This window comes from Chiloscyllium punctatum, chromosome 41, assembly GCF_047496795.1.
Source record: "Chiloscyllium punctatum isolate Juve2018m chromosome 41, sChiPun1.3, whole genome shotgun sequence".
Classification (NCBI taxonomy): domain Eukaryota; kingdom Metazoa; phylum Chordata; class Chondrichthyes; order Orectolobiformes; family Hemiscylliidae; genus Chiloscyllium; species Chiloscyllium punctatum.
In genome coordinates, this window is record NC_092779.1 from 28,609,288 (window position 1) to 28,634,975 (window position 25,688).

A 25,688-nucleotide genomic window follows, 5' to 3' on the forward strand; every position below is an offset into this window, starting at 1 on the left:
TGACCCTATCCAACCCATCTATCACTTTAAAGATTTCCATGAGGCAAACTATGAATCTTCTCTCTTCTCAAGAAAAAGCTCCAAATTATTCAACATTTCCTAGAAGTTATAATCTCTCAGCTCTGTTCTGAAACCTGTCAATCTTTTTTTTAATGCAGAACCCAGCGTTTCTACATTCTATTTAGAAGAATGGACTAATCTGTACACAGTACTCGAAAAGGGATCTGATTAAGATTCATGAATATTGAATGCTATATCCATAGATTTAAATAATTTACAACAAGGTACGTGAACTGATGGTGCAAGTGGAAGTAAAATGGTATGATTTCATTGCCATTAAGGAGATGTTACTGCACGCTGACCAAGACACAGAATGAATATTAAAGAATATTGACACTTAGGAGGAGTAGAGAAAAATGAAAGGGAGGTGGGAAGTGCTGACAATAAGGGATGGGATATGTGTATTAGTGACTGATCAAGAATGGAGAAACTGTTTGGTTGGAGCTAAGAAACAGCAAGGGGCAGCACACATTGATATAAGTTGTTAATAGGCCTCCAAACAGTTGTGCTAACGTGAATTAAATCAGGAATTCAGAGTTAAAACTGACTGCACAATCTCTGTTGCTATTAGCTTCCTCTCATTCTCTTTTTACATTATTTCCAATTCCCCAAAAGGAACTGCAAAACACTCAACTGCTGCAATATTTATCATCACATCACTTGATTGATGATCCCCATTAAAAAGGGAGATGCATTAAAAATAAGCACAAGAAAGAACATGATCTGAGGTGTTTGAGACATTATCCCACAAGCAATTCACTTGGAATTTTGAGCTAAATAGTCAGGGCTCATAAGATATCCAAGACAGCTTCAACCTTTATGTCTGGAGAGATTTTAAGCAGAACAAGCTTCAATCCATTGACGTTAAATGTAACTTTTCACTTATTTAAAATCTACAATTTTCCTGGAGAAATCAATATGTAACAGTCAATGGAGGCGACATTAGCCTAAAATTCATTGGGATAACTAAAGTTTACTACATCCTAGGTGAGATCAGTTCAAGTCGAAAGACATTGAACCTTTGTCCAAAGGGCCCTCTTGTGACACAATGTACCAGAAGGCTTGGGTTCAAGTCCAGCTTGTTCCAGAGGTGTGTAATAACATCGCTGAGTCAGGGTGATTAGAAAAATAGGTGAGATACATACAAATTTGTACCTCATGTCCAAGCAAATTGCTGCAGATGCTAGTACTGAACACAACAAATGCTGGAGGTTGCAACTGGTCAGGCAGCATTCATGGAGAGAAAGCAAGCTAACATTTTGAGTCTAGATTACACTTTATCAGAGTCATCTAGACTTGAAACATTACCTTGCTTTCTCTCCATAGATGCTGCCTGACCCACTTGAACCTTCATCCATTGTAGATTAGAGAAATAGACAATCCATCTGAAAACTGAATCAATCATCATCAAAGCCCATTTGAATGTAGCATGATTGTGATATCATGAACAAAACCACCTAGTCGCCAGCAATTAGTGCAAAATCCAAACCATTGTAGTGCAAATAACTAAACATAGCTCTTTCATACCTTTTAAAGTCAATTATTATTCTCAACAGACTTAAGACTAAAAAGTTTGAAAGTGTTGCACGCAGAGTTTTCTAGACCTTATGACAGATAAGCTTACCTTTGTTGTTGAAGTCGATGCACTGAATGCATCAATAAATGATTTTATATTTTTTGCATTCAGATCAATGTCGTCATCTGTTTGAACTCTGAGCAGCTTATCCAAAACGGCTGGGTCATACTCTTCAAAATCGGTATCAAAGACAGATTTGCCCCTGTTGTTTATTAAGTGAAAACCCATTCTGATGTTTAACTTGGAAGCAGATGCACAGCTGATCGATTGCATGGATGCAATTTCCTGTAATATTGGACCAAGCTTTGCCTTTAGCTTTTGCTGGCTATCAAATATGTTCCTGGAACCAATCCTTCTTGAGAAATCAAAGCCCACAGCAATGTCTATCGTACATGCTGGATCCTCTGTAATGTGAACAACTCGAAGTCAAAGCTTTTCATGTATTTTGTACAGTAAACATTGAAGTAAATAACTGTCTTTCCAAATTTTTGTTTGTTTTGCAAAGATAGAGACAGGAAGAAATAAGAAAATCAGAAACAAGTAGAACGGTTTCAACTGGGTGGGAGAGTTTTAACTAATTTGGCAGATGGATGGGAACACCATTAGAAAAGGGAAACAAAGTGTTTGAAAGATTTGGGGAGAGACAGCCAGCAACTGAGCAAACAATAGTAAAGTGTTATATGGGATCATGCTAAGCAGGAAAGCAGTAAGATTTAATACAGGTTTAAAGTGCATTATAATAAGCGCAAAAAATCTGGTAAATAAGATTGGCAAGCTGCAAGTAAAGCACACTCATAGCACTGTGATACGGTGATGACAGATGGCTCTAAAAAAGGATAGCTTTTGGAACTAAACATTCGTGGACACAAGGGGCCAGATTTTTATTTTGGATTGAGATGCAATCTGGAAATTCTCTGGGTCCCAGGAACACATTGCATGAACCTGATGTCCCCATGACCCACCTTCAAATCTTCAGGTCAATTAATGGGCAGTAGTAAGCTTAACATCCAACTGAAAATAGCAGGCAGGTTCCTGAGGCCAATGTCAATCCTCCAGCGGTGATCAATTGAAAGCTCCACCAACCCAATATTAACACTCCCAATGCTGATGAAGGGAGAAAAAGGTGTCTCAACACAGGGGCACCCTCTGAGGATGAACCTGATTCTTCTTTTACAAAAATACCACAGTGGCTGGGCCAGAATTATGGAGGAAAGCTACTCTATGTGACAGCCAGAAGCCATTGGAATTGTGGAAGAGACGTCCCTCATTGGACAAAGAGCTCCCCTTGTCTCCCTCCACTGCGAATCATAGAATCAGCACCGGCCATCTGAAGAGTGTCCCACCCAGACCCAGACCCTCCAACATATTCCCATAACCCTATATTTACCATGGCTAATCACCAAGCCCACATTACCCTGGATACTACGGGGCAATTTAGCAAGTTCAGTCCACTAACCTACACATCTTTGGATTGTGGGAAAAAAAACCGGAGCACCCAGCGGAAACCCACACAGACACAGGGAGAATGTGTAAACTCCACTAAGAGAGTCACCTAGGCTGGAATCAAACCTGGGTCCCTGGTGTCATGAGGCAGCAGTGCTCACCACTGTGCCATAATGGTGCTCCTGTTGCTGTATGGAAGTTTCCAGTCAGCTTTGTATCGGCCTCTCTCTATCTCAACTGGCCTCCTCTGCTTTGAAACAGGGAGCCATTCCAAACCGGAAAAGCCTTTGTAAGGATGGTTTGGTGCACATTTATAACACCGAACCTGCAGGACACCTAGCTGTATGAAATGTCGGACACAATCCTCTGCCTCAGATCTCAACTCTAAAGGGTTTTGAATTTCAGACCAAGGCATTCCAGTATATTAGGAGTAAAATGAAAGGAAGACGGGTAGGATTAGTTAACTTGCTCTTGTAGGGAACTGGCAGTATCGACAAACTAAAAAGCATTCTTCTCTGTCTTGTGATTCTGATTGGTGCTTTCTGACAAACCCTGTACTCTCTAATATAAAGACAGGTAAATAGGTCAACTTTCATGAAGGTTTACTCTTTTCCTCAATTTCCATTTGAAATCATTGATTAAGAAGGGCTGTGTGCATGTTGTGGGGCCAATGTTTGTTACGCTGGTAAGAGGCATGGTACACAGCAATCAATAGATAAAAAGAGTGTCCATGTGAATGAATGATCACATAGTAGCACTAAAGAGAGTCAGGAATATGATTTTAGTAAAGTCCTGATCCTGCAGACAATCAGAAAGTGTTGGGGAAAGTCTGGCAGCATCTATAGACAGTGAAGCAGTCAACATTCTGGAGGTAGAAACTGTTTTAAGTATGGTGGCGTTCAGTGGATTCCCTGAGTCCACCTCCCTCCATGCTCACTTAAACTTCACCACCTGTGTGAACGAACCCACATAGTTCAAGTGGGGAGTTGGGACATTCAGGATAAGCAGGGAGCTTCTGCTTTGGCTCCCCAGGCACTTGTTACTCCCAAGATAGCTTACCCAACCTCCCTGTAATGAGGAGAGCAGGGGTAGGAAGACAGAGCATGATCCCGAATCCTCTCCTTCCTCTGGAAGTGACGGAGGCAATACTACCTTTTGTGGCTCTGTGGATGAGGAAGGGTGAAGTTACAGGACATGATGGAAAGAACAAGGACTGTACAATTGGACGTGTTCTTAATATCAACCAAAGGTCAATATTAGGCCTTTCAGAACAATGTAAAAGAGTTCCATTAGAAATTTAAATTGGGTAGTTGTTGGTTTCAAAGGCACTATCTTAAGTCCGTTGATGAATTTCTACAGTGTATCTTGTAGATCGTAAACACTAATGCTACTGAATGCTCGTGCTAGAGTAACTGAATATTTGAGGATGTAGTGCCAATCAAGTGGCTGGGTAGTAACAAGTGTGTTTTAGAAAAAGAAAAGTAAATTAAAAGCTGAGAATGAAGATTTAAAGTGCTGTGAGAAAGAAAAACATTAACCATTTCCAACATAGTTTATTCTTATGTGACAATAACCTGCATTTAAGCAGTTCCTTAACATGGTGTTCAAAGAAAGTTAGACAATGAGCTACATATTAGGGCAGATGGCCAAAACCTTTGTTTAAAAAAAAAATGAATTTTGCCAAAAATGAATATCTTAAAGGAGGGACCTCCTCAAAGAGGCTCTGAAACTGACTCAACTCCACAAAAATTACAGGGGATAGGAGTCATTGATAAAAGAATGTATGAAGGGGCATAAATACAAATTGAGGGGTGATAGATTTAAGACAGACGTCAGGGGCAAGTTCTTTACTCAGTGAGTGGTAAAGGGTGTGGAATGCCCAACCTGCTAATGTAGTTAACTCAGCCACATTAGGGAGATTTAAACAATCCTTAGATAAGCACATGGATGATGATGGGATAGTGAAGGGGATGAGAATAGTTCACAGGTCGGCATAACATTGAGGTCCAAAGGGCCTGTTCTACGCTGTATTGTTCTATGTTCTAAGATACCCAATGGGAATCTAAAGGGCATTCTATATAATAAAGCTATTCACTCCCTACTCAGAAGTTGATCTGAGATTTTGTCAGTGATTCCACAAGAGTTTATGTCTGATAAGCTCCAGATTTGTTCCTTTTATTCACTCATGGTACATGGGCATTGGTGGCTGGGTCAGCAGTTATAAGCCATCTCTAGTTACCCTTGGGAAGGTGGTGCTGAGCCAGCTTCGCGAACCACTGTGGTCCATGTGCTGCAGATAGACCCACAATGCCATTAGGGCAGGAATTCCAGGATTTTGGCCCAGTGACAATGACGGAACAGTAAATCAGGATAGTGAGTGGCTTAGAGTGGAATTCTGCAGGTGGTGGTGTTCCCATATATCTGCTTCCCTTGGCCTTCTAGATTGTTGGTTTCAAAGGCACTAGCTGAGGTTTGTTGGTGAATTTCTGCAGTGTATCATGTAAATAGTACACACGGCTGTTACTGAAAGCTAGTGCTGGAGTAACTGAATGTTTGAGGATGTAGTGCCAATCAAGCAGCTGCTTTGTCCTGAATGGTGTCAATCTCCTGAGTGTTGTTGGAGTTGCACCCAATCAGGACAAGTGGAGAATATTCCATCATATGTATGCCTGAAAATTAGACATTATTGTTGTAATCAATTCTTATTAATTATGGTGTGTAGCAATTTGCAAATTTATTGGCATCAGGTTATGACAGATGAAGGGAATTTAAAATGATATTCTGAGATTGTCCTGAACATGCTACAACTGTGTGGGTGGCACGGTGGCACAGTGGTTAGCACTGCTGCCTCACAGTGCCAGAGACCTGGGTTCAATTCCTGCCTCAGGCAACTGACGGTGTGGAGTTTGCACATTCTCCCCGTGTCTGCGTGGGCTTCCTCCGGGTGCTCTGGTTTCCTCCCATTGGCCATGCTAAATCGCCTGTAGTGTTATGTTAGGGGTATGGGTGGGTTGTGCTTTGGTGGGTTGGTGTGGACTTGTTGGGCCAAAGGGCCTGTTTCCACACTGTAAGTAATCTAATCTAATCTGCTACAACAAGATTTTGACCCTGATTGTAATGCCATTTGCAAGAAAGAGGTGTAAAAATTGAGAACAGAGTTTTAAAGGCTTCAGGGTTTGAATAAAGTGGTTGCTGTGGACATTAACAGTTGCAAATGCACAAAGTTTGATCAGATTAGATATATCAGCTGGTGGAAGGATATAGCCACTCCTTATGCTGGTGCTGCTCTGTTTAAATGTATTGGCAATTTTGAATTATTACAAACGGCTTGTTCAAAATCTAACAATACTAGCAGACAAATTTAAATGTTGAAAGTAATGTTATCCCAAAATCTCCTGATAAGGAAGGCACAGTGAAGAATCAGGGTTTGTGGATGAGAGTAAACGAGGTGAACTGTACCAGTATCTCAACTTACACAGCTTAATGTACAAATCACTGATCTTGTCAACCAAGGGTTACACTTCAACTCCCACGTGGGATTAGCATAGATGGATGGTAACCAGGGTGGACATGATGGCTGAAGGGTCTCATTGTGTGTTGTAAAAGTATCTATGAATCTAGTAGCTTGTGGGGTCATCACCCTGTGTTAAAGTACCTTTTGTTGAGCTTGTGATTGTAAAGTATCAACTGGTTTCAGGTCCAGCATCTCTACAAACAGAGTTATAGAATGCGTAAGTGTCTCTCAACCATGTGATAGTCCAAGTATGTCAGCTTGATCATGTGTGCTTATTGGGCATGGGGCTGAGTTTGAAAGGACAATGTAAAACCAGATACTGTGAGGTTTGGAAAAGATCGAGAAGGCTCAGTGAATTTACTGCGTGCACATTTAGTAACACCTCAGCAGTATTTTAGCTTTACTACAACTTATTGGTAATATGCATGGAAGATAATGATCAAAGGTAAAAATAGTATATAAGTCGAGGTGTATAAGTTACCACACTTGAAGGGAATCATGAAGAGTTTCAATAACAACCTCATCATGCATTATTACAATTGTGTGGACGTTTTTAATCAACCCGCTCAGCTACATTACAACATATGTCTGGGGCAGGTGGGACTGTGAACTCAAGACCTTCTGACCCAGAAGAAGAGACACTACCACTGAGCCACAAGAACTCTTGCTACAAGAGTACGTAGGTGTGCAATCTACCATTTAAGATATAAAGACAAATGTAAATGAGAAAGTAATCCAACAGTGGTGGTATGCTTCGTTAAACCGCAGAAATTCATGTGTTGAAGGCCCACCCACATTTGTTTCAAGTAGATTAGCTCCAGGAGTTTGAGCCAGTGGTGTTATAGTGATGGGAATATATTTAAGTCAGGATGTTGTGTGATGTTTGGAAGGGAGCTTAGAGGTGGTGGTGTTATCATGTTTCTGTTGTCTTTTTTCTTCCATGTGGTTAAATGTGCAGGTTAGGGAGGTGAGAATTTGCAGTGGAACTTGTAGATGGTACACATTAGTGTCATTGTGAGGTTGCTTGTTATAGACTTAATGTTTCAGGAAGTAGGTGAGATTACTATCAAGATTTGGCTTGGATGCCAATGAGCTTCTTGAATGCTGTTGGAATTATGTTCACCAAGGGATGAATACTCCACTACAGTCCTGTCTGTGCTTCGGTGGTGGAAAGATTTATTACAGACTAACCCGTCTCTCACCTCTTGTAGCCACAGTATTTCTGTCACTCAATATTGACAGTGGACCATTCAAACATGTTAACACAATTGAGTGGCAAAGGCAATGATTTAATTTATCAAAATTTTGATTACTTAGTGTATGACTCCATGTGTGTGATTCCTGCAGCAATTCTCACAAGGAGTTAAGGGCTCTGGGGAAAGTGCGGGTAAGTGGAATTGAAACACCCATCAGCCATGATTAAATGGTGGAGTGGATTTGATAGGCCAAATGTCTTATGGTCTTATGGATTCAAAGAAGTGGCTCATCACTCCCCACGCATGGGCAATTGGAGAAGTGAATAAATGCTAGTCTTGCGAGTGATGCACACATCTGAATTAGGAATAAAGGAAGTTATTTGTCACTTATCAGCACACACCAGAATGTGGTCTAGGTCATGTTGTGTGTAGGTACAGATTGCGTCATGATCTGAATAATTTGTCAGTGGAACTGAACACTGCAGTTTTAAACTAACATCCCAATTTTGTCTTAATCTCATTCAAAGACAGAAGAGATCACTACTTCTTTGATTCTGAAGAGAAATACAATTCGACTTTCCTGTCCTCACCAACTGAAAACACTTGCATCTTCTGACAGGATAGTAATTCAATGCATGATATCCTGACTTCTTTTCCTCTGCTTCTATTATAGATGCTAACGTTAGTTGTGTTGACTTTATCAGTGCCACAGATGAGGCCACTTACCTCAACATACAATCAGGAATGACATCGGACTTTTAGCCTAAATGGTAAAGAAATGCTTTCAGCAATGCAGGTTTGAACTGAGCCTTGGAAATGTATACTGATATTCCAATGCATAGAACTGGTTTCAAGTTTTCTAAATGGGCTACTTAAGATAAAGATCTTGTTCTTGCTTCCTGATTGTTTAAAGCTCTCTATGAGATCAGAAATAAAGTTAAGTTCTGGATTAAATAATGGCAGGGCATCAAGATAACAATTAACAGAATGGAGTGAGTTACTGAAGTGTACTGGATCTCAGTATAACATGCCGCACTTGGGGCAGAGCATGGAGTACAGCTTTTATCATTGGGCCAGTAATTGAGAGAGTCAGGCTAATGTTCTGGGGATGTGGGCTCGGATTTGAACATAGAAGGTGGGGAAATTCATATTTAAGGGCTCTTGTGGTGTAATGCTAGTGGCCCCACTTCTGAGCCAGGAGGCCTGTACTCAATTGCCTGAGATATACTGCGAGAGGATCTAAGGTTATATCACGAAGCAGCTATTCCCAATTTCAATTACATCATAATGTTTTACATGAGAACCATATAAGTGCTCATCAGTCCATGTGAGAGGTTGCAGATCAGCTGTGGATGGTGGGATGAGCAGGGAATCTAAACTTGGGAAAGGAAGGAACATATTAGATTAGATTAGATTAGATTACTTACAGTGTGGAAACAGGCCCTTCGGCCCAACAAGTCCACACCGACCCGCCGAAGCGCAACCCACCCATACCCCTACATCTACCCCTTACCTAACACTACGGACAATTTAGCATGGCCAATTCACCTGACCTGCACATCTTTGGACTGTGGGAGGAAACCCACGCAGACACGGGGAGAACGTGCAAACTCCACACAGTCAGTCGCCTGAGGCGGGAATTGAACCCTCTGGCGCTGTGAGGCAGCAGTGCTAACCACTGTGCCACCGTGCCGCCCACTATTGCTTCACTGTTTCTAATAGGCTGCTCCATTGACAATTGAAAATATTTAGCTTCACATTATGTAGTAAATGCTTATATTTGCATTGGATAGCAACTTTATATTGTTTTGTTCCTCTTGTATTAGTAGGTAAAATCATGACTGTCCTAACAGACCATAGGGCTACTCTCTCATTAGAGAAAGATGGTTTAACCTAAGGGTTACCACACCTCAGGAAAGAGGAGAGCTTGGAAAGAAGAATCCTTTATGGTAACCTCAGCTGGTGTGGGAATTGAACTCACGCTGTTGATATTACTCACTAGCCATCCAGCCAACTGAGCTAAGCCAATCCGGGAAGTTGAAAAGCAAGAATATCTGATTTTGAATTTCTGAACAGACACTTAATAAGGTATCTCTAGACTTTTTAACATAAAATTTGCTCACCAGATTGTGTCTGGAAACTACCCCCAAAACTGTAAACTGCAGGCATCCCAGAAGCAGCCGGGAAAATAGTAAAGCATTTTGTTTTTAAATTGTGGAATTTCTTTTCTGGGAACTGTTCAAGACAGAACTCTGAATGCAAGTACAGATCCTGACTAGTAGATTTTTCCTATTAAAGCCTAGCATCCAAGTTCTAGGATTCACATCCTTATATATGTATTTGTTCTTGTGCACCTTATTAATAATTTTAATTTTAGCATTTTAACTCATCTACCTTATTAATTACTCATTCCTGAATCATAGAACATAGAATAGTACAGCACAGTACAGGCCCTTCAGCCTTCGATGTTGTGCTGGCCTTTTATCCTACTTCAGCCATTTAAGACTGACAGAGATAGCACCCAGCAAATGGAGTGGGGGATCGGTCTAGAAGAAGCTCCCTCTGCCCCATTCCACCAAACAAAAGATGCAGAAAGACAATAGAACAGTCTAAGACAGTATTAGATTTCATTGATGATTTAGATAAACAGTTGCTGAGGTTGGGATAATGGTACAAAGAGCCAAGCACAATCCTTTAAAATGTTGCATCACTGTTAAAAGTTCTCTTACCTTTTGGCGGAGGAGGAGGTGTACAGATGGTATGAACAATTCTTCTTTTAACTTTACTTAAGTCACTAATGTCTTTAATAAACATTTTTCTCTCTTGTGATCCAGTGATTTTCAGAAGCTCAGGGCCCTTTGCATTTTTAATACCTAGCGCAAATACTAGAATATTCTGCTTGTGCAGCTCAGCAGCTGCTGTAACTACACGGTCAGTAGATGTCCCAGATGCAATGACTAAAAGATACAGGGGGACTTTTTCATTTCTTCGATTTCCCTCCAGTTGTGGAAGATGGTCATTCACAAATGTTAATGCAGCTCCAGTTTTGGTTTCTCCACCTATCTGGGTGATCTCATCAATTTTGCTTCTTAGTGTATCATGTGAATCAGACTCCATCAAGTGGAATTCAAATTCCTGTGTTTCACCATACTGGATCAAGGCAAACTGGAAATGATCTTTGCCAACGTTAAATAACTTCACAAAGCCTTTCAAGTCAGTCTTCATCAACTGGAAGTCACTGCTTGTTACTGCGTCCGAGCCGTCCAGAAGGAAAATAATGTCTGCTTTCTCAAGTCCACACTCTGGAAAAAAATAAAGAGAAGCAGACAGCCTTTAGAGTGAGGTAACATGGCATGTTGAAAAAAAATGTACTGAAGGAAACACAGAATGAGCAAACACAGATTAATATTTCAAACATTCATAAATTTCGACTTGGTGCAAATTGCAATTATGAGCCTCTGCAAGTTGGTGGAGTTTCAAAGAACTTTTTTTTAATTAAGCATTTCAAGGAATTGATTAAAACTACAAATCCTGATGCTGGATTCCAGAAGCTGAAGGTTTGGAACCCATTGTAAGTACAGTTTGAATTATGTACTATCTACCTAGTTCAATTAGAACAAAGTCTGTCTTCTACCAAAGATTTTGTGTAGACATCATTCCAGCTGGGTACCAGTAACTTAGACTGACACCAAAAAGAAAGATTATGAAGTGAACCTACCTAAGGCATCGCAGATTGTACCAGTGAATGCAACAACTGCATATTCTGCAGAGATTTGCCCCAATGCCTTTTGTTTCACAGTCCTACGCTAATGGCCTTCTGAGGAAGTGCCTGCTTTCAACAACAGCATCAAGCATCACCTGCTTTTGCCACTGACAGGAAACAGACAGCTCCTGCTTCTAGCAGCTTGTGGAGCCAATAAACAAGCGAGGTGCTCACCCCCTGCTCAATTAAGGTATTTACATTTAAGTATGGTATCATAGAACATAGAACATAGAACATAGAACATAGAAGAATACAGCGCAGTACAGGCCCTTCGGCCCTCGATGTTGCGCCGATCAAAGCCCACCTAACCTACACTAACCCACTATCCTCCATATACCTATCCAATGCCCGCTTAAATACCCATAAAGAGGGAGAGTCCACTACTGCTACTGGCAGGGCATTCCATGAACTTACGACTCGCTGAGTGAAGAACCTACCCCTAACTTCAGTCCTATATCTACCCCCCCTTAATTTAAAGCTATGCCCCCTTGTAATAGCTGACTCCATACGTGGAAAAAGGTTCTCACTGTCAACCCTATCTAACCCCCTAATCATCTTGTACACCTCTATCAAATCACCCCTAAACCTTCTTTTCTCCAAAGAAAACAACCCCAAGTGCCTCAGCCTTTCCTCATAGGATCTTCCTACCATACCAGGCAACATCCTGGTAAACTTCCTCTGCACCCGTTCCAGTGCCTCCACATCCTTCCTATAGTATGGCGACCAAAACTGCACACAATATTCCAGATGCGGCCGCACCAGAGTCTTATACAACTGCAGCATGACCTCAGGACTCCGGAACTCAATTCCTCTACCAATAAAAGCCAGTACGCCATATGCCTTCTTCACTGCACTATTTACCTGGGTGGCAACTTTCAGAGATCTGTGTACATGGACACCAAGATCCCTCTGCTCTTCCACACTACCAAGTAGTCTACCATTAGCCCAGTAATCCATCTTTTTATTACTCTTACCAAAGTGAATCACTTCACACTTAGCTACATTGAACTCCATTTGCCACCTTTCTGCCCAGCTCTGCAGCTTCTCTATATCCCGCTGTAACCTGCCATATCCTTCCTCACTGTCTACAACTCCTCCGACTTTCGTATCATCCGCAAACTTGCTCACCCAACCTTCTAACCCTTCCTCCAGGTCATTTATAAAAATGACAAACAGCAATGGTCCCAAAACAGATCCTTGCGGAACACCGCTAGTGACGGCACTCCAAGATGAACCTTTGCCATCAACTACTACCCTCTGTCTTCTTCCAGAGAGCCAATTTCTAATCCAAACCTCCAACTCACCCTCAATGCCATATCTCTGTATTTTCTGCAGTAGCCTACCATGGGGGACCTTATCAAACGCCTTACTAAAATCCATATATACCACATCTACCGCTTTCCCCTCATCTACCTCCTTCGTCACCTTCTCAAAGAATTCAATAAGGTTTGTGAGGCACGACCTGCCCTTCACAAAACCATGCTGACTATCCTTGATCACATCATTCTTATCCAGATGTGCATAAATCCTATCCCTTACAATTCTCTCTAAGACTTTGCCCACAACAGAAGTGAGACTCACTGGCCTATAGTTACTAGGATTATCCCTACTCCCCTTCTTGAACAAGGGAACCACGTTTGCTAGCCTCCAGTCCTCTGGCACTACTCCTGTCGACAAAGAGGACACAAAAATCAAGGCCAATGGCTCTGCAATCTCCTCCCTTGCTTCCCAGAGAATCCTAGGATAAATGCCATCAGGCCCAGGGGACTTATCTATTTTCACCCTTGCCAGAATTTCCAACACCTCTTCTCTACATATCTCAAAGCCATCCATTCTACTTATTCGTGCCTCAGTATTCATATCGACAACAATGTCCTGTTCCTGAGTGAATACTGACGAAAAGTATTCATTCAGCGCCTCCCCAATCTCTTCAGCCTCCACACGCAACTTCCCATTACTATCCTTGATTGGACCTATTCCTTCCCTAGTCATTCTTTTATTCCTAACATACCTATAGAAAGCCTTAGGGTTTTCCCTAATCCTACCAACTAAGGACCTTTCATGTCCCCTCCTTGCTGCTCTTAGCTCTGTATCCCAAGAGTGCAGCTGAGAAGCCTTATCAGACCCAGACCATATATGAACATTAGGTGCCCAATATTATTTTACAAATCTGGTGTCTGGTTTCAGCATTAGTGCCTATGATCCCTGTGCTCCTGTCACAACCTTGCAGAGGACGGGCAAATCCAGCCTGGTCTCGTCAATCTTATTGAGAGTTTATTCTGGCAGAAAACAGTTCATCTGCATTAAGTTGTTTTTCAGTTGTGCTTATAGAAGGAGCAGACGTGTTTTACTGTAATGTCGAGAAGATGTAAGAAGAATAAAAGAAAAATCTGAGAGGTATCGTAAGAAGGTTCTTTCTAGGATTGAAAATGGAACCAGGGCAGAACAATCAATTAGTACCTTTTTCAAAAAAAGTCCCAAAGATGTGAAGTATGCTGAATAATAATTAAAGATTGTCTCAGTTAAGGAGAAAGGGAATAAAAGGAAGAAAAAAGGAAATTAAGACAATGACAATATATTGATTTTTCACTCCCTGAGCAACATATTTACATGCCCTATATATTCAAATTGAATCATGTTTATACACAAGAATGTTGTCCTGTTACAATTTATGAACATAATTGCACTACCCTCCCTAACACTGAAGCATGTTAAGGCAGGAAGAGATTGAGCTGCAAACACATAGACGAATTTGATTTGGCAACATGCTCAAAGTGATTACAGATGGTTACAGATTGAAGAAAAATGAATGATAACAAATGCAATTAGCATTTTTCTTACACAGTCTTGGAACTTCAACATCACTGGATCAGCCTTTATTGCCTGACCCTAATTGCCCTTGAGAAGGTGGTAGCGGGCTGCATTCTTGAACCACTGTATTCCATGTGCATCAGCTAGCTGCATAATGCCACTAAAGAGGGAATTCCAGGATTTGATTAGATTGTCTCTTATTGGAGATGGTCATTGTGTGACATTTGTGTGGTGCAAATGTTATTTGCCACTTGTCAGCCCAAGGCTGGATAATATTGCATTTGAACATGGACTGCTTCATTATCTAAGTAATCATGAATGGTGCTGTGCATTGTGCAATCATCGGTGAATATTCCCCACTTCTGACCTTATGGATGGAGGGATGGTCATTGATGAAGCAGCTGCAGATATTTGAGTTTAGGACATACATGAGGACCGCCTGCAGAGATGTCCTGGAGCTGAGATGACTGATCTCTAACACCCACAACCACCTCCTTTTGTGCCAGGTATGATTCCAGCCAGCAGAGCATTTGCCCGCTGATTCCCATTGATTGCAGTATGGCTGGGGCTCCTTGATGCCACACTCGGTCAAACGTAGTCTTGACGTCAAGGGCTGTCACTCTCACCTCACCTCTGGAATGCAGTTCTTTTGTCCATGTTTGAACCAAGGCCGTAATGAGATCAGGAATTGAGTGACCCTGGTGGAACCCAAACTGGGTGTCACCGAGCAAGTTATTGCTGAGCAAGTGCTTGATAGCACTGTTGACACGCCTTCCTTTGTTTTTACTGATATTCAAGGATAGTCTGATGAGTTAGTAATTGGCTGTGTTGGGTTGGTCCAGCATTTTGCTTACAGGACTTATCTGGATAATTTTCCACATTCTTGGTAGACGCCAGTGTACTGGAACAGCTGGTACATGTTCTAGTGCAGATGTCTTCAGTACTATTGTCAGTATGGTGTTAGGACTCTTGGCCTTTGCAGTATCCAGTGCCTCCAACCATTTCTTAATTATCATGTGAAGTGAATCAAATTGGCTGAAGACTGGCATCTGTGATGCTGGGGACCTCTGGAGGAGGCCAAGGTGAATCATTCATTTTGCATTTCTGCGTGAAGATTGTCACAAATGCTTCAGCCTTATCGTTTGCACTGATGAGCTGGGCTTCCCCATTTTTGAAAATGGAGATATTTGTCTAGCCTCCTCTGATGAGTTTTTAGTTCTCCACCACCATGCACAACTGGATGTGACAGAGCTGGATTCCACCGCTGCTTAATGGATTGCTTAGCTCTGTCGATCACTTACTGCTTATGTTGTTTGCCATGCAAGTGGTCCTGATTGGTAGTTTCACCAGGTTAACACCTCATTACTAGGCATTCTTGGCATGCCTTCCTGTACTCTTCATTGAACCAGGGCAGATTCCTGGCTTCAGGGTAATGGTTGAATGAAGGATATGCCAGTAATGAAGGATATCAGGTTGCATATTGTGTTGAAGTACAATTCTGTTGTTGCTGATGTTCTCACAGCATCTCCCAGCAAGCCTGGATGCCCAGTCTTGAGTTGCTAAATCTGCTTGAAGTCTGTCCCAATTAGCACAGTGATAGTTCTAGAAAGATTTTTCAATGTAACAGCTGGATTCATCTACACAAGAACTGTGCAGTGGTCACTCTTACTGATATTGGTCATGGACAAGTAGATGTGCAACAGGCAGAATGGTAAGGATAAGGTCAGCACTGCTGCCTCACAGCGCCAGAGACCTGGGTTCAATTCCCGACTCAGGCGACTGACTGTGTGGAGTTTGCACATTCTCCCTGTGTCTGCGTGGGTTTCCTCCGGGTGCTCCGGTTTCCTCCCACAGTCCAAAGATGTGCAGGTTAGGTGAGTTGGTCATGCTAAATTGTCCATAGTGTTAGGTAAAGGGGTAAATGTTGGGGAATGGGCGGGTTGCGCTTCGGTGGGTCGGTGTGGACTTGTTGGGCCGAAGGGCCTGTTTCCACACTGTAAGTAATCTAATCTAATCTAATCTAAAAGTACGTTTTTCCTTGTTGTTGGTTCCCTCAACTATCTGCTACCAATCCAGTCTAGTAGCTATGCCCTTTAGGACCCAGAACATTACCTGGGTCACTGGAAGAATAGTCTAGTGATAATATTTGTAAGAGGATTAATACTGGCCAAGCGGTACTGTCATTCCATATCATCACTCCATGGAAGAGCAGAAGACTTTATATCTGTCACAATTTCATTTATTATAGGACAATTTCATTACAGCTACTGCACAATTTCATTTATTACAGGAGTTCCATTTCAAGCAGATGAGAAAATGACTGCAGTTCCACGTGGCACACCCAGGCACAGTGCCTACGTGAACATCTTTGATCATGTGGAACTCCAGCACAAGTATGGCTTGGATAAGAGGAAATGGGTAACCCTTAATATTTAATTGTTTCATTTATCTCATGCAGGTCTGAGTCAAGATGAAGCACGGATAATTCATGGACGAATCATCCATCTCAGAGGAGAAGGAGGAATCTACATTGGACACAGTTTCACTGCATTCCCCATATCTCCATCAGCACCATAATCTCATGTCGCACTTGCAATTTGATTCAGTCACAAATATTACAGATGCACCTGAGCCACTGACAGAAACCTTGATAGTGAAAGTCGTTGATAGCAAGAGGATTACCAGAGCCCCAGACTGATGATATGTGCATGAATTGTTTGACAACACAATATGGGCTGTAAGTGTAGGTATGGCCAATGGACCACCTGATGGAGCTTCCAAAGACAGTATTATGTGGATGATGGAAGAGTCTAACCAGACCAGAAACAGTGCAGCATCTCAGATGGTTATGTGATTGACATTTTTCTTGGAGATTAATGATCTTCTTGGAGATCCAGAATCAGCTGAGTGGCTGGTGGATGCTTGGAGTTGGGTGCCAACTGCCTTATTTTATGGACTGGCCACCTGGAATCTCCACTAGGAACTCATCCTTCTCAGGTGAGCCAGAGGTGCATATTCCTTCTGCATCTGGGGGCTTCCTCCAAGATGTGGATCTAAATCCTTGGCACTTCTGTGGATGACAACGATCACATCAAGAAGCCATGATGACAGAAGTTCTCAATAAACTGGAGCCCTCCCAGTCATCCAAGTATATATAGCAGCAAGGTCATGAAGGCCACCACCTTGCTGCATCTCTTAAAATCTCACGCCAGTGAGTTTAACAAGAGCACCCAGCTCCATTTGGATTGCACAGTAATTATAATCTCTTGATAAGTTCTTCTTCTGTTGTTCACCTCAATAAATCTTCCATTTGTTGGTTGTCCTTGTCTTTCCAATTCTTGCTAATGTCTTTGCTCCCTCAATAATTTGAATTGATGGCCAAAAGTGTATCCATTCAGCTTTTCATCCTTATCACAGTGCGCTGTGTGCCTGTGTTTGCACTGGGCAATGGGATTAAAAGGTTATTAGAATTGCTCCAAAATTGCAACAAATCACAAGAAATAGTTACGCATTCAGATACCTTGGGCCTCTTGTGGTGCAGTTATGGTTTCCCTATCTCTGAGCCAGGAGGTCCAGTACAAGTTGCTTCTGCTCCAGAGATGTGTAATAATCTCTGAACAAGTTGATTAGAAAATATCTACAAATTTCTGCAGTACATCGTGTACATAGTATCTACTGCTGCTACTGAGCGTTGACGGTGGAGGGCATGCATGCTTGTGGATGCAATGCCAATCAAGCAGGCTGCTTTTTACTGATGGTGTCAAGTGTTGAGTGTTGTTGGAGCTGCTACTTCAGCATCCCTTGTGTGGACATTGCTGTATTCTGTCTATGGTGTAAGGAGTACCTCAACATGCACCGTCTACCAAACTTGATCTTCTACATCCTTACCTCAGAGCAGGTATTATGGTAATGATGTATTCAGTGCTCATAGCCTCCCTCCCCTCCCCCTCTATATTGCTAGGCTAAGCACTTCGCAACAGGCTACCACATTATGCAGATCTCTAGACAGGACAAACTGAAAGAACTAATAATGCTGCAATTCAGAAACGGAAACAGAAACTACTGGAAAAGCTCAGCAGGTCTGGCAGAATCTGTGAAGAGAATTCAGAGTTAATGTTTCGGTTTAGTGACCCTTCCTCAGAAATATTTCTTTTTATTTTTACACTTTTTAGTGGGATGTGGGCATCGCTGGCTGGTCAGCATTCTTATTGCCTGTCCCCCGTTGCCCTCAAGAAGGTGGTGGTGAACTGCTACAGTCCACCTATTGTGGGTTGACTCACAATGCCACTGGGGAGGGAATTCCAGGATTTGGACCCGGTGTCAGAGTGGGAACACCAATGTTTTTCCAAGTCAGGATGGTGAGTGGCTTGGAAGGGAACTTGAAGGTGCTGATGTTCCCATATATCTGCTGCTCTTGTCCTTCTTGATGGAAGTAGTCGTGGTTTTGGAAGGTGCTGTCTGAGGATCTTTGGTGAATTTCTGCATTGCATTTGCACATGATACACACTGTTGGTCCTGAGCGTTGGTGGTGCAGCGAGTGGATGCTTGTGGATGCAATGCCAATCAAGCGGACTGCTTTGTCCTTAATGGTGTCAAGCTTCTTGAGTATTGTTGGAGCTGCACTCATCCAAGCAAGTGGGGATTAATCCATCAGACTCCTGACTTGTGCCTTGTAGACGGTGAACAGGATTTTGGGAGTCAGGAGGCGAGTTACTCACCACAGTATTCCTAGCTTCTGACCTGCTCTTATAGCCACTGCATTTATGTGGTGAGTCCAGTTGAGTTTCTGGTCAATGATAATTCCCAGGATATTGATCGTGGGGTATTCAGTGATGGTAACACCACTGAATGTCAAGGGGTGGTGGTTAGTTTGTCTCTTATTGATGATGGTCATTGTCTGGCATTTGTGTGGAGTGAATGTTACTTGTCACTTGTCAGCCCAAGCCTGGATATTGTCCAAATCTTGTTGCGTTTGGACACGGACTACTTCAGTGTCTGAGGAGTCATGAATGGTGTTGAAAATTGTGCGATCGTCGGCAAATAGCACCACGTCAGATCCTATGATGGAGGGGAAGGTTCCTGATGAAGCAGCTGAAGATGGTTGGGCCTAGAACACTATCCTGAGTAACTCCTGCAGAGACTGACCTCCAACAACCATGATGTGGCACTGCTAATGTTGGACTGGGTAGGACAAAGTTAAAAATCACGCGACACCAGGTTATAATCCAACAGGTTTATTTGGAAGCACTAGCTTTTTGAAGCACTGCTCCTTCATCAGTTCCAAATGCTTAAACTTCCAAATAACCCTATTGGATTGTGTGTTTTTAACTTTGTTCAACAACCACGACCATCTTTCTATGTGTCACATGGCTCTAACCAGTGGAGAGTTTGTCCCCTGATACCCATTGTTTCCAGTTTTGCTAGGGCTCCTTGATGCCATATTCGGTCAAAGATAGTCTTGATATCAAGGGCTGTCACTCTCACCTCACCTTTTTAGCTTTTTAGTCCATGTTTGAACCAAGGCTGTAATGAGGTCAGGAGCTGAGTGGCCCTGGCGGAACCCAAACTGGGGGTGAATGAACAAGTAGATATTAGTGTTGCAACTGTATTGGAATAGCTTGGCTAGGGGAGCAGCAAGTTCTGGAGCACAAGTCTTCGGTACTATGGCCAGAATGTTGTCAGGGCCCATAACCTTTGCAGTATCCAGTGCCCCAACCGTTTCTTGATATCACATGGAGTGAATTGAACTGGTATCTGCGGACCACTGGAGGAGGCCAAGATGGATCATGCACTGCGCACTTCTGGCTGATGATTGCTGTGTCTGGTGGCTAGGGTTGGACGCCAACATTGCTGCATCAGTGAACCCTCAACTTGACTGCATGTAGACTATGCCAGTCCTTTCATGGGCTCAAATGTTCCTGATCATGGTGGACACCCATTCAAAGCGGGTTGTACATGCATAAAGTTCATTCGGCAAACTCAAGGTAGAAGCTGCGAGCATTGTTCGTGACACACAGACTCCCAGAAATATTGGAAACGGACAATGGATATCATTTACCAGCAGGGAATTTGATTCTTTCTGAAAGTCTGAAGACTTTTGGCAAATTAGGACAGTATGGAGCTGTCCGTTAACTCATGATTTAGTGGATAGAGAGGGTCCAAATGTTGGAGGCTGGTTTAAAGAAGCAGCCTACAGCATCAACTGAGACCAAACTGTCTCTAGTGGAGATAGCTCCAGCGGAGTTGCTGGTGGGGAGAAGACTCTGCACCAGGTCAAACCTAATATTTCCATAAAAAGAAAGAAAAAAACAGAACAAGAAAAACACATATAATCAGGAGAACAGAACCTCCACAGTTCGGGGGACTGACTCTGAGCTGGCTGGCCCAAACAAGGGAGAACCTCCTCAGTTCAGGGACTGAATCTGAGCTAGCTGGCCACAGCCAGTGTGCTGTGCACTAATAAATACAGGGTGACTTGGTTAAAGAAGGAAAAACAAAGAAAAGACAACAAAGAAAAATACACATAACCAGGAGTACAGAATCTATCCAGGTCAGGTGATTGACTCTGGTCTGACTGGCCATAGCCAGTGTACTGCAAGCAGTGTACTGCAGGCAGTGTACTGCAGTGTTCTCTTGACTGGAGAAATTGCCTTTCTTGATTGTTTTTATTTTGTTAGTTTTGGCTGTGTTCAGCTGCACTGACGAGCACCACCATCACCACTACAATTACTGCTGCCCCAGTTAAAAATAAAAATATAACCAGAAGAACAGAATCTCTCCAGTTCAGGGGACTGACTCTGAGCTGGCTGGTCACAGATAGTGTTCTGTGCATAAGTAAATAAAGGGTGATTTGGTGACGGGATACTGTATAACCAAGAGATTAGAGTCTCCCCAGTTGAACACTGACTCCAGGTTGGCTGGCCACAGCTGGTGCACTGCTGCAGTATTAAAATAAAGGGTGACTTGGTGACGAGACCTAGTTTCTGTGTCATTAGTTCAGTGTGTGGGCCCCAGACTGAGCTTTCATGTGTGAACTGAGCCTTCGTGTGTGGGCGAGGCCTTCGTATGTGGGCGAGGCCTTCGTGTGTGGGCGAGGCCATCACATGTGGACTGACAGCTCAGTGTATTGGCCAATAGTTCAGTGTATAGGCCGATAGCTCAGTGTGTGGACCAACAGTTCAGTGTGTAGGCCGACAGCTTCGAGAAATGTGTATTTAAACAAAAATGCTTTCTGTATACTAATAGATGCAGTATATACATGAATGCAGTTTGTTTTTACATTCAGCATTTGAGTGATTGTAGAAATTGAACAATATTCTGTAAAGAAAAATTTAACCAGGAGATTCGAATCGCTTCAGTTGAACACTGACACTGAGCTGGCTAGCCACAGCTAGTGTACCATGCACTAGTAAATAAAAGGGTGACTTGGTGACCCTTTCAGGTATTTCAGTACATTAACCTGGATTCTGCATGCAAATCTCTAGATATGATTGATGTCCCATGGGCTCCTTGACAGATACACATTCCATACAATCTTCTTGCACAACCAACTACTCACCTGGTTTCGTCTCATTACACAGCAGCTGAGTAATTATCGGGGATAACTGAGGTAAATAACCAAAATCTGGAGCACTATAGTAATTGTCTGCTAACTGTGTGATTGAAACAAGTTCGTCTTTGTCAGCACCAGCTATACCAATGGCATAGACTTCAACATGGTCCCGCTTGAGCTTGTTGGCTATTGACGGTATGTCTTCTGAATCTGTGACTATTCCGTCAGTAATGAGGATAATGAACTGTGGCACTTTGGATGTGCTTTCTCCTCGACCACCTTTCTCTTTAGTCAGAAGTTCCTTTGCGTGTTTCAGAGCCTTCACTGTGTGCCTAGATCCTTGTGTCTCCTTCTGCAATTCTCGAACTGCATTTCTGATTTCAGCCTTGCTCGTGAAGTCATCAAGCCTGAATATGGTCTCTGGGTTGTTTCCATACACAATGGCACCAAAGCGAACATTATTAATGTCAACTTCAGAACGGTTCACTACTGCCATTAGGAAGTTCTTCATGCTGTCAAACTGAACTGTATTTATGCTGTCTGACCCATCCAGAACAAAGACAATGTCTGCAACTTCTATCCTCTTGCACTCTGTTTAAAAAACATTCAACAATATGTAATCAGTAGAAGCAAAGACAAAGGCAAACATTTGATACCTTAAATAAAACCAGACACTGACAAAATTCATAGCAGATCTGGAAGCAAGAAAGTCGAGTTAATGTTTCAGGTCTAGACTGAAAGCTGGAAAGTAAATGAGTCCCATTCTTATAGAAGGTACTCAATTCTGGACACTGCACTTCGGAGATGATACCATGTCTATTTAGGGCATGCAGTAGAGACTGGCCACAGCGAGGGAAGGGTTAACAGCAGGGGCCCAGGAGAGAATTCACGGGCATTGGTGCTTCTCTTGTTTCCAGGCCCCTTATCACCCAGCCCACTCATGTCCCCAAACTCTGATCTTAACCATCCCCGACATTCTCAATTCTGGTAGAATCTACATCAAACACACACTGGATAATAATGGTGAGGAAAAGAGAATAGCTTATTTTCTTCATGACAGAAACTTTACAGGATTTTTTAGGAAAAGTCTTTACTTCTCCCCCATCACTTCAGCGTTCAATGTGATCAACCAAACACTGCCTTTCATTTTATTTAATAATGAGGGAAATAAACTTAAAAATCAATTTTTAGAGTAAAAGATCTTTCTGCCCTGATTATTTCTAATACTGATTATTGCCTGGCACCAGTGAATGGCATAGGGAAAGTTTGATTCAGTGTACCCCGTTAGCAGAGTCGTAGAGAAGGACAGCGTGGAAACAGAGCCTTCAATCCAACTGGTCCATGCTAACCAGATATCCAAAATTAATCAAGTCTCAATTACCAGCATTTGGCCCATATCCCTCCAAACCCTTCCTATTCATATACCCATCCAGATGGCTTTTAAATGTTGCAACTGTACTAGCCTCCACCACTTCCACGCAGCTCTTTCCAGGCATGCACCACCCTCTGTTTCCCTTTTAAATCTTTCCCCTCTCACCCTAAACCTATGCCCTCTAATTCTGGACTCCCCCACCCCGGGGAAAAGACCTAGTCTATTCATCCTATCCATGCCCCTCATGATTTTATAAACCTCTATAATGTCAATTCTCAGCCTCTGACGCTCCCGGGAAAATAGCCCCAGCCTATTCAGCCTCTCTCTAAAACTCAAACCCTCCAACCTCAGCATTATCCTTAAAAATCTTTATTGAACCCTTTCAAGTTTCACAACATCTTTCCTGTAGCAGAGACTGGAAGGTGGGGGATTTACGAACTGTATCAGTGACACTTGGTAAGTTTATTAGCAATGAAAGGTTAGCCAAGTGGCTGCAGGACTGCAGCAGTCTGTGGAGGTAAGGCAGAGGATTAATCTGGCCAGTGTTACCTTCTAATCCTAACCCTAACACATCCCGCACCTCATATCCACAGTAATTTGCTTTTATTTTTAATTTCCTTCCCTTGCTTTCTCCCACTGATGTAGTCACACCACATTATCACTACCTTACCCTCACCTTTTCAAAGACAACATGTAATGTTAATGGTCCAGAACAGGATAAGACCCAACTGTGAGCACTGACCTATGAAGAGTGGAAGCTTGGGTGATTTACTGGATGGGCAGGAGGTCTAAAGGAATGATAAGTCAACAAATATGACCATCTTAAGGAATGGACGAGAAAAAAGCAGTAAAAATTCCAACTTGAGACACATTGAGCCAAGTTTTCAGAGTCTGTCCTCAATGACTGACAGTGCTGTCTGACAAAACATTGGTGAAGAAAGTTTCTTCACCAACAAAGCACCAATGACTTTCCAGTATTTGACACCAGTGAGTAAAACTTTCACCACCGCCCCATATTTAAAACATTTTTCCCGCTGTGAAATCATTCTACTAATTTTCAAAGTAATTTGGAAGCTTCAGAAACTCACCTTCAAATGGACTGCACACTTCGAATGATATCAATTTATCCAGGTCTTTCAGGGCATCAAAGTTTTCCACATGATAAACTTTATCTTGGGATCCTGCAATCTCCACAAGCTGAGTGTTATTAGCGTTGATGATTCCGATGGCAAAAATTGTAACCCCTTTGTCCCTGATGGCTTTGGCAGGTGCATACACTTGATCCTCCGCCTCTCCATCTGTAATCACAATAAGGTACTGTCGCTCATTTGGGCGACCCCCTTTCGAGCTATCAAAGTATTCAGCTGTATAGGTCAGTGCATGGCCTGTACGTGTCTGTTCATCCAGCTGCTGAACGTTGCGAAGAGCTTCCAGAAGTTTCGCTTTGTCATGATATTGATCAAGTTGAAATTCCAACCTTGTCTGTGAGCTAAACTGTATCAAACCAACTTGGACTCTGGTCTCTCCGACTTCAGTTGAGTTGATTAAGGTTCCTATAAACTTTTTCATTTTGTTAAAGTCTATAATCCATATACTTCTTGAACCATCGATCAGAAAAATGATGTCCGCCACATCCAATTTACTGCAGGCTAAAGGAAAATAAAGCAAAAATATGTTTGCAATGTTGACATTTGGCATCAAGTATTTTTCAGTTACTCAACCTTCCCATGCCTTACTGACTTGATTGAATTTTTCTAGGCGGTGACAAAAGTGCTTGATGGGGGTGGGGATATGGGTGTTGTTTACATGGATTTTATTAAGGCTTTTGACAAGGAACCTCATGGTAGGCTCATCAGGAAGATTACGATGCATGGGATCCATGGTGACTTGGCCACGTGGAGTCAGATTTGGCTTGCTCATAGAAGGCAGAGAGTAATGGTGGAAGGCAGAGGATCGTGTCTAGTGGTGTTCCACAGAGGTGCATATGGGGACCTCTGCTCGTTGTGATTTATATAAATGACTTGGATGAAAATATGAACGGATGAGTCAGTAAGTTTGTAGATGATACAAAGATCGATGGAGTTGTGGATAGTGTAGAAGGTTGTCAAAAGATACAGCAGGATATAGATCAGTTGCAGATATGGTCAAAGAAATGGTGGGTGGAGCTTAATCCAGGTAAGTGTGAGATGCTACACTTTGGAAGATCATAATGTTAAGGAAAAATTTACAATTAATGGCAGACCCCCGAACAGCATTGATGTACAGATGGATCTTGGGGTTTAAGTCCATAGCTCCCTGAAAGTGGCCAAGTAAGTACTTTGGGTGGTAAAGAAGATGTACAGCATGCTTGCTTCTATTGGTTAGGGAACTGAGTACAAGAATCAGGATGTCATATTGCAGC

The 25,688-nt window shown here is 42.4% G+C and overlaps 1 protein-coding gene across 3 annotated transcripts in view; it reads right to left on the reverse strand.

Annotated features, from left to right (window-relative positions):
• LOC140464959 (collagen alpha-6(VI) chain-like) overlaps positions 1-25,688 on the reverse strand; it is a 141,132-nt gene that overhangs the window by 91,436 nt on the left and 24,008 nt on the right. For all 3 annotated transcript variants that reach the window (XM_072560632.1, XM_072560631.1, XM_072560630.1), the window contains exons 7-10: positions 24,376-24,936; positions 21,922-22,506; positions 10,519-11,091; positions 1,685-2,040 (exon numbers count right to left, since the gene is read on the reverse strand). In XM_072560632.1, the coding sequence (XP_072416733.1) occupies positions 1,685-2,040; positions 10,519-11,091; positions 21,922-22,506; positions 24,376-24,936 (2,075 nt within the window). The remainder of the gene's footprint in view (positions 1-1,684; positions 2,041-10,518; positions 11,092-21,921; positions 22,507-24,375; positions 24,937-25,688) is intronic.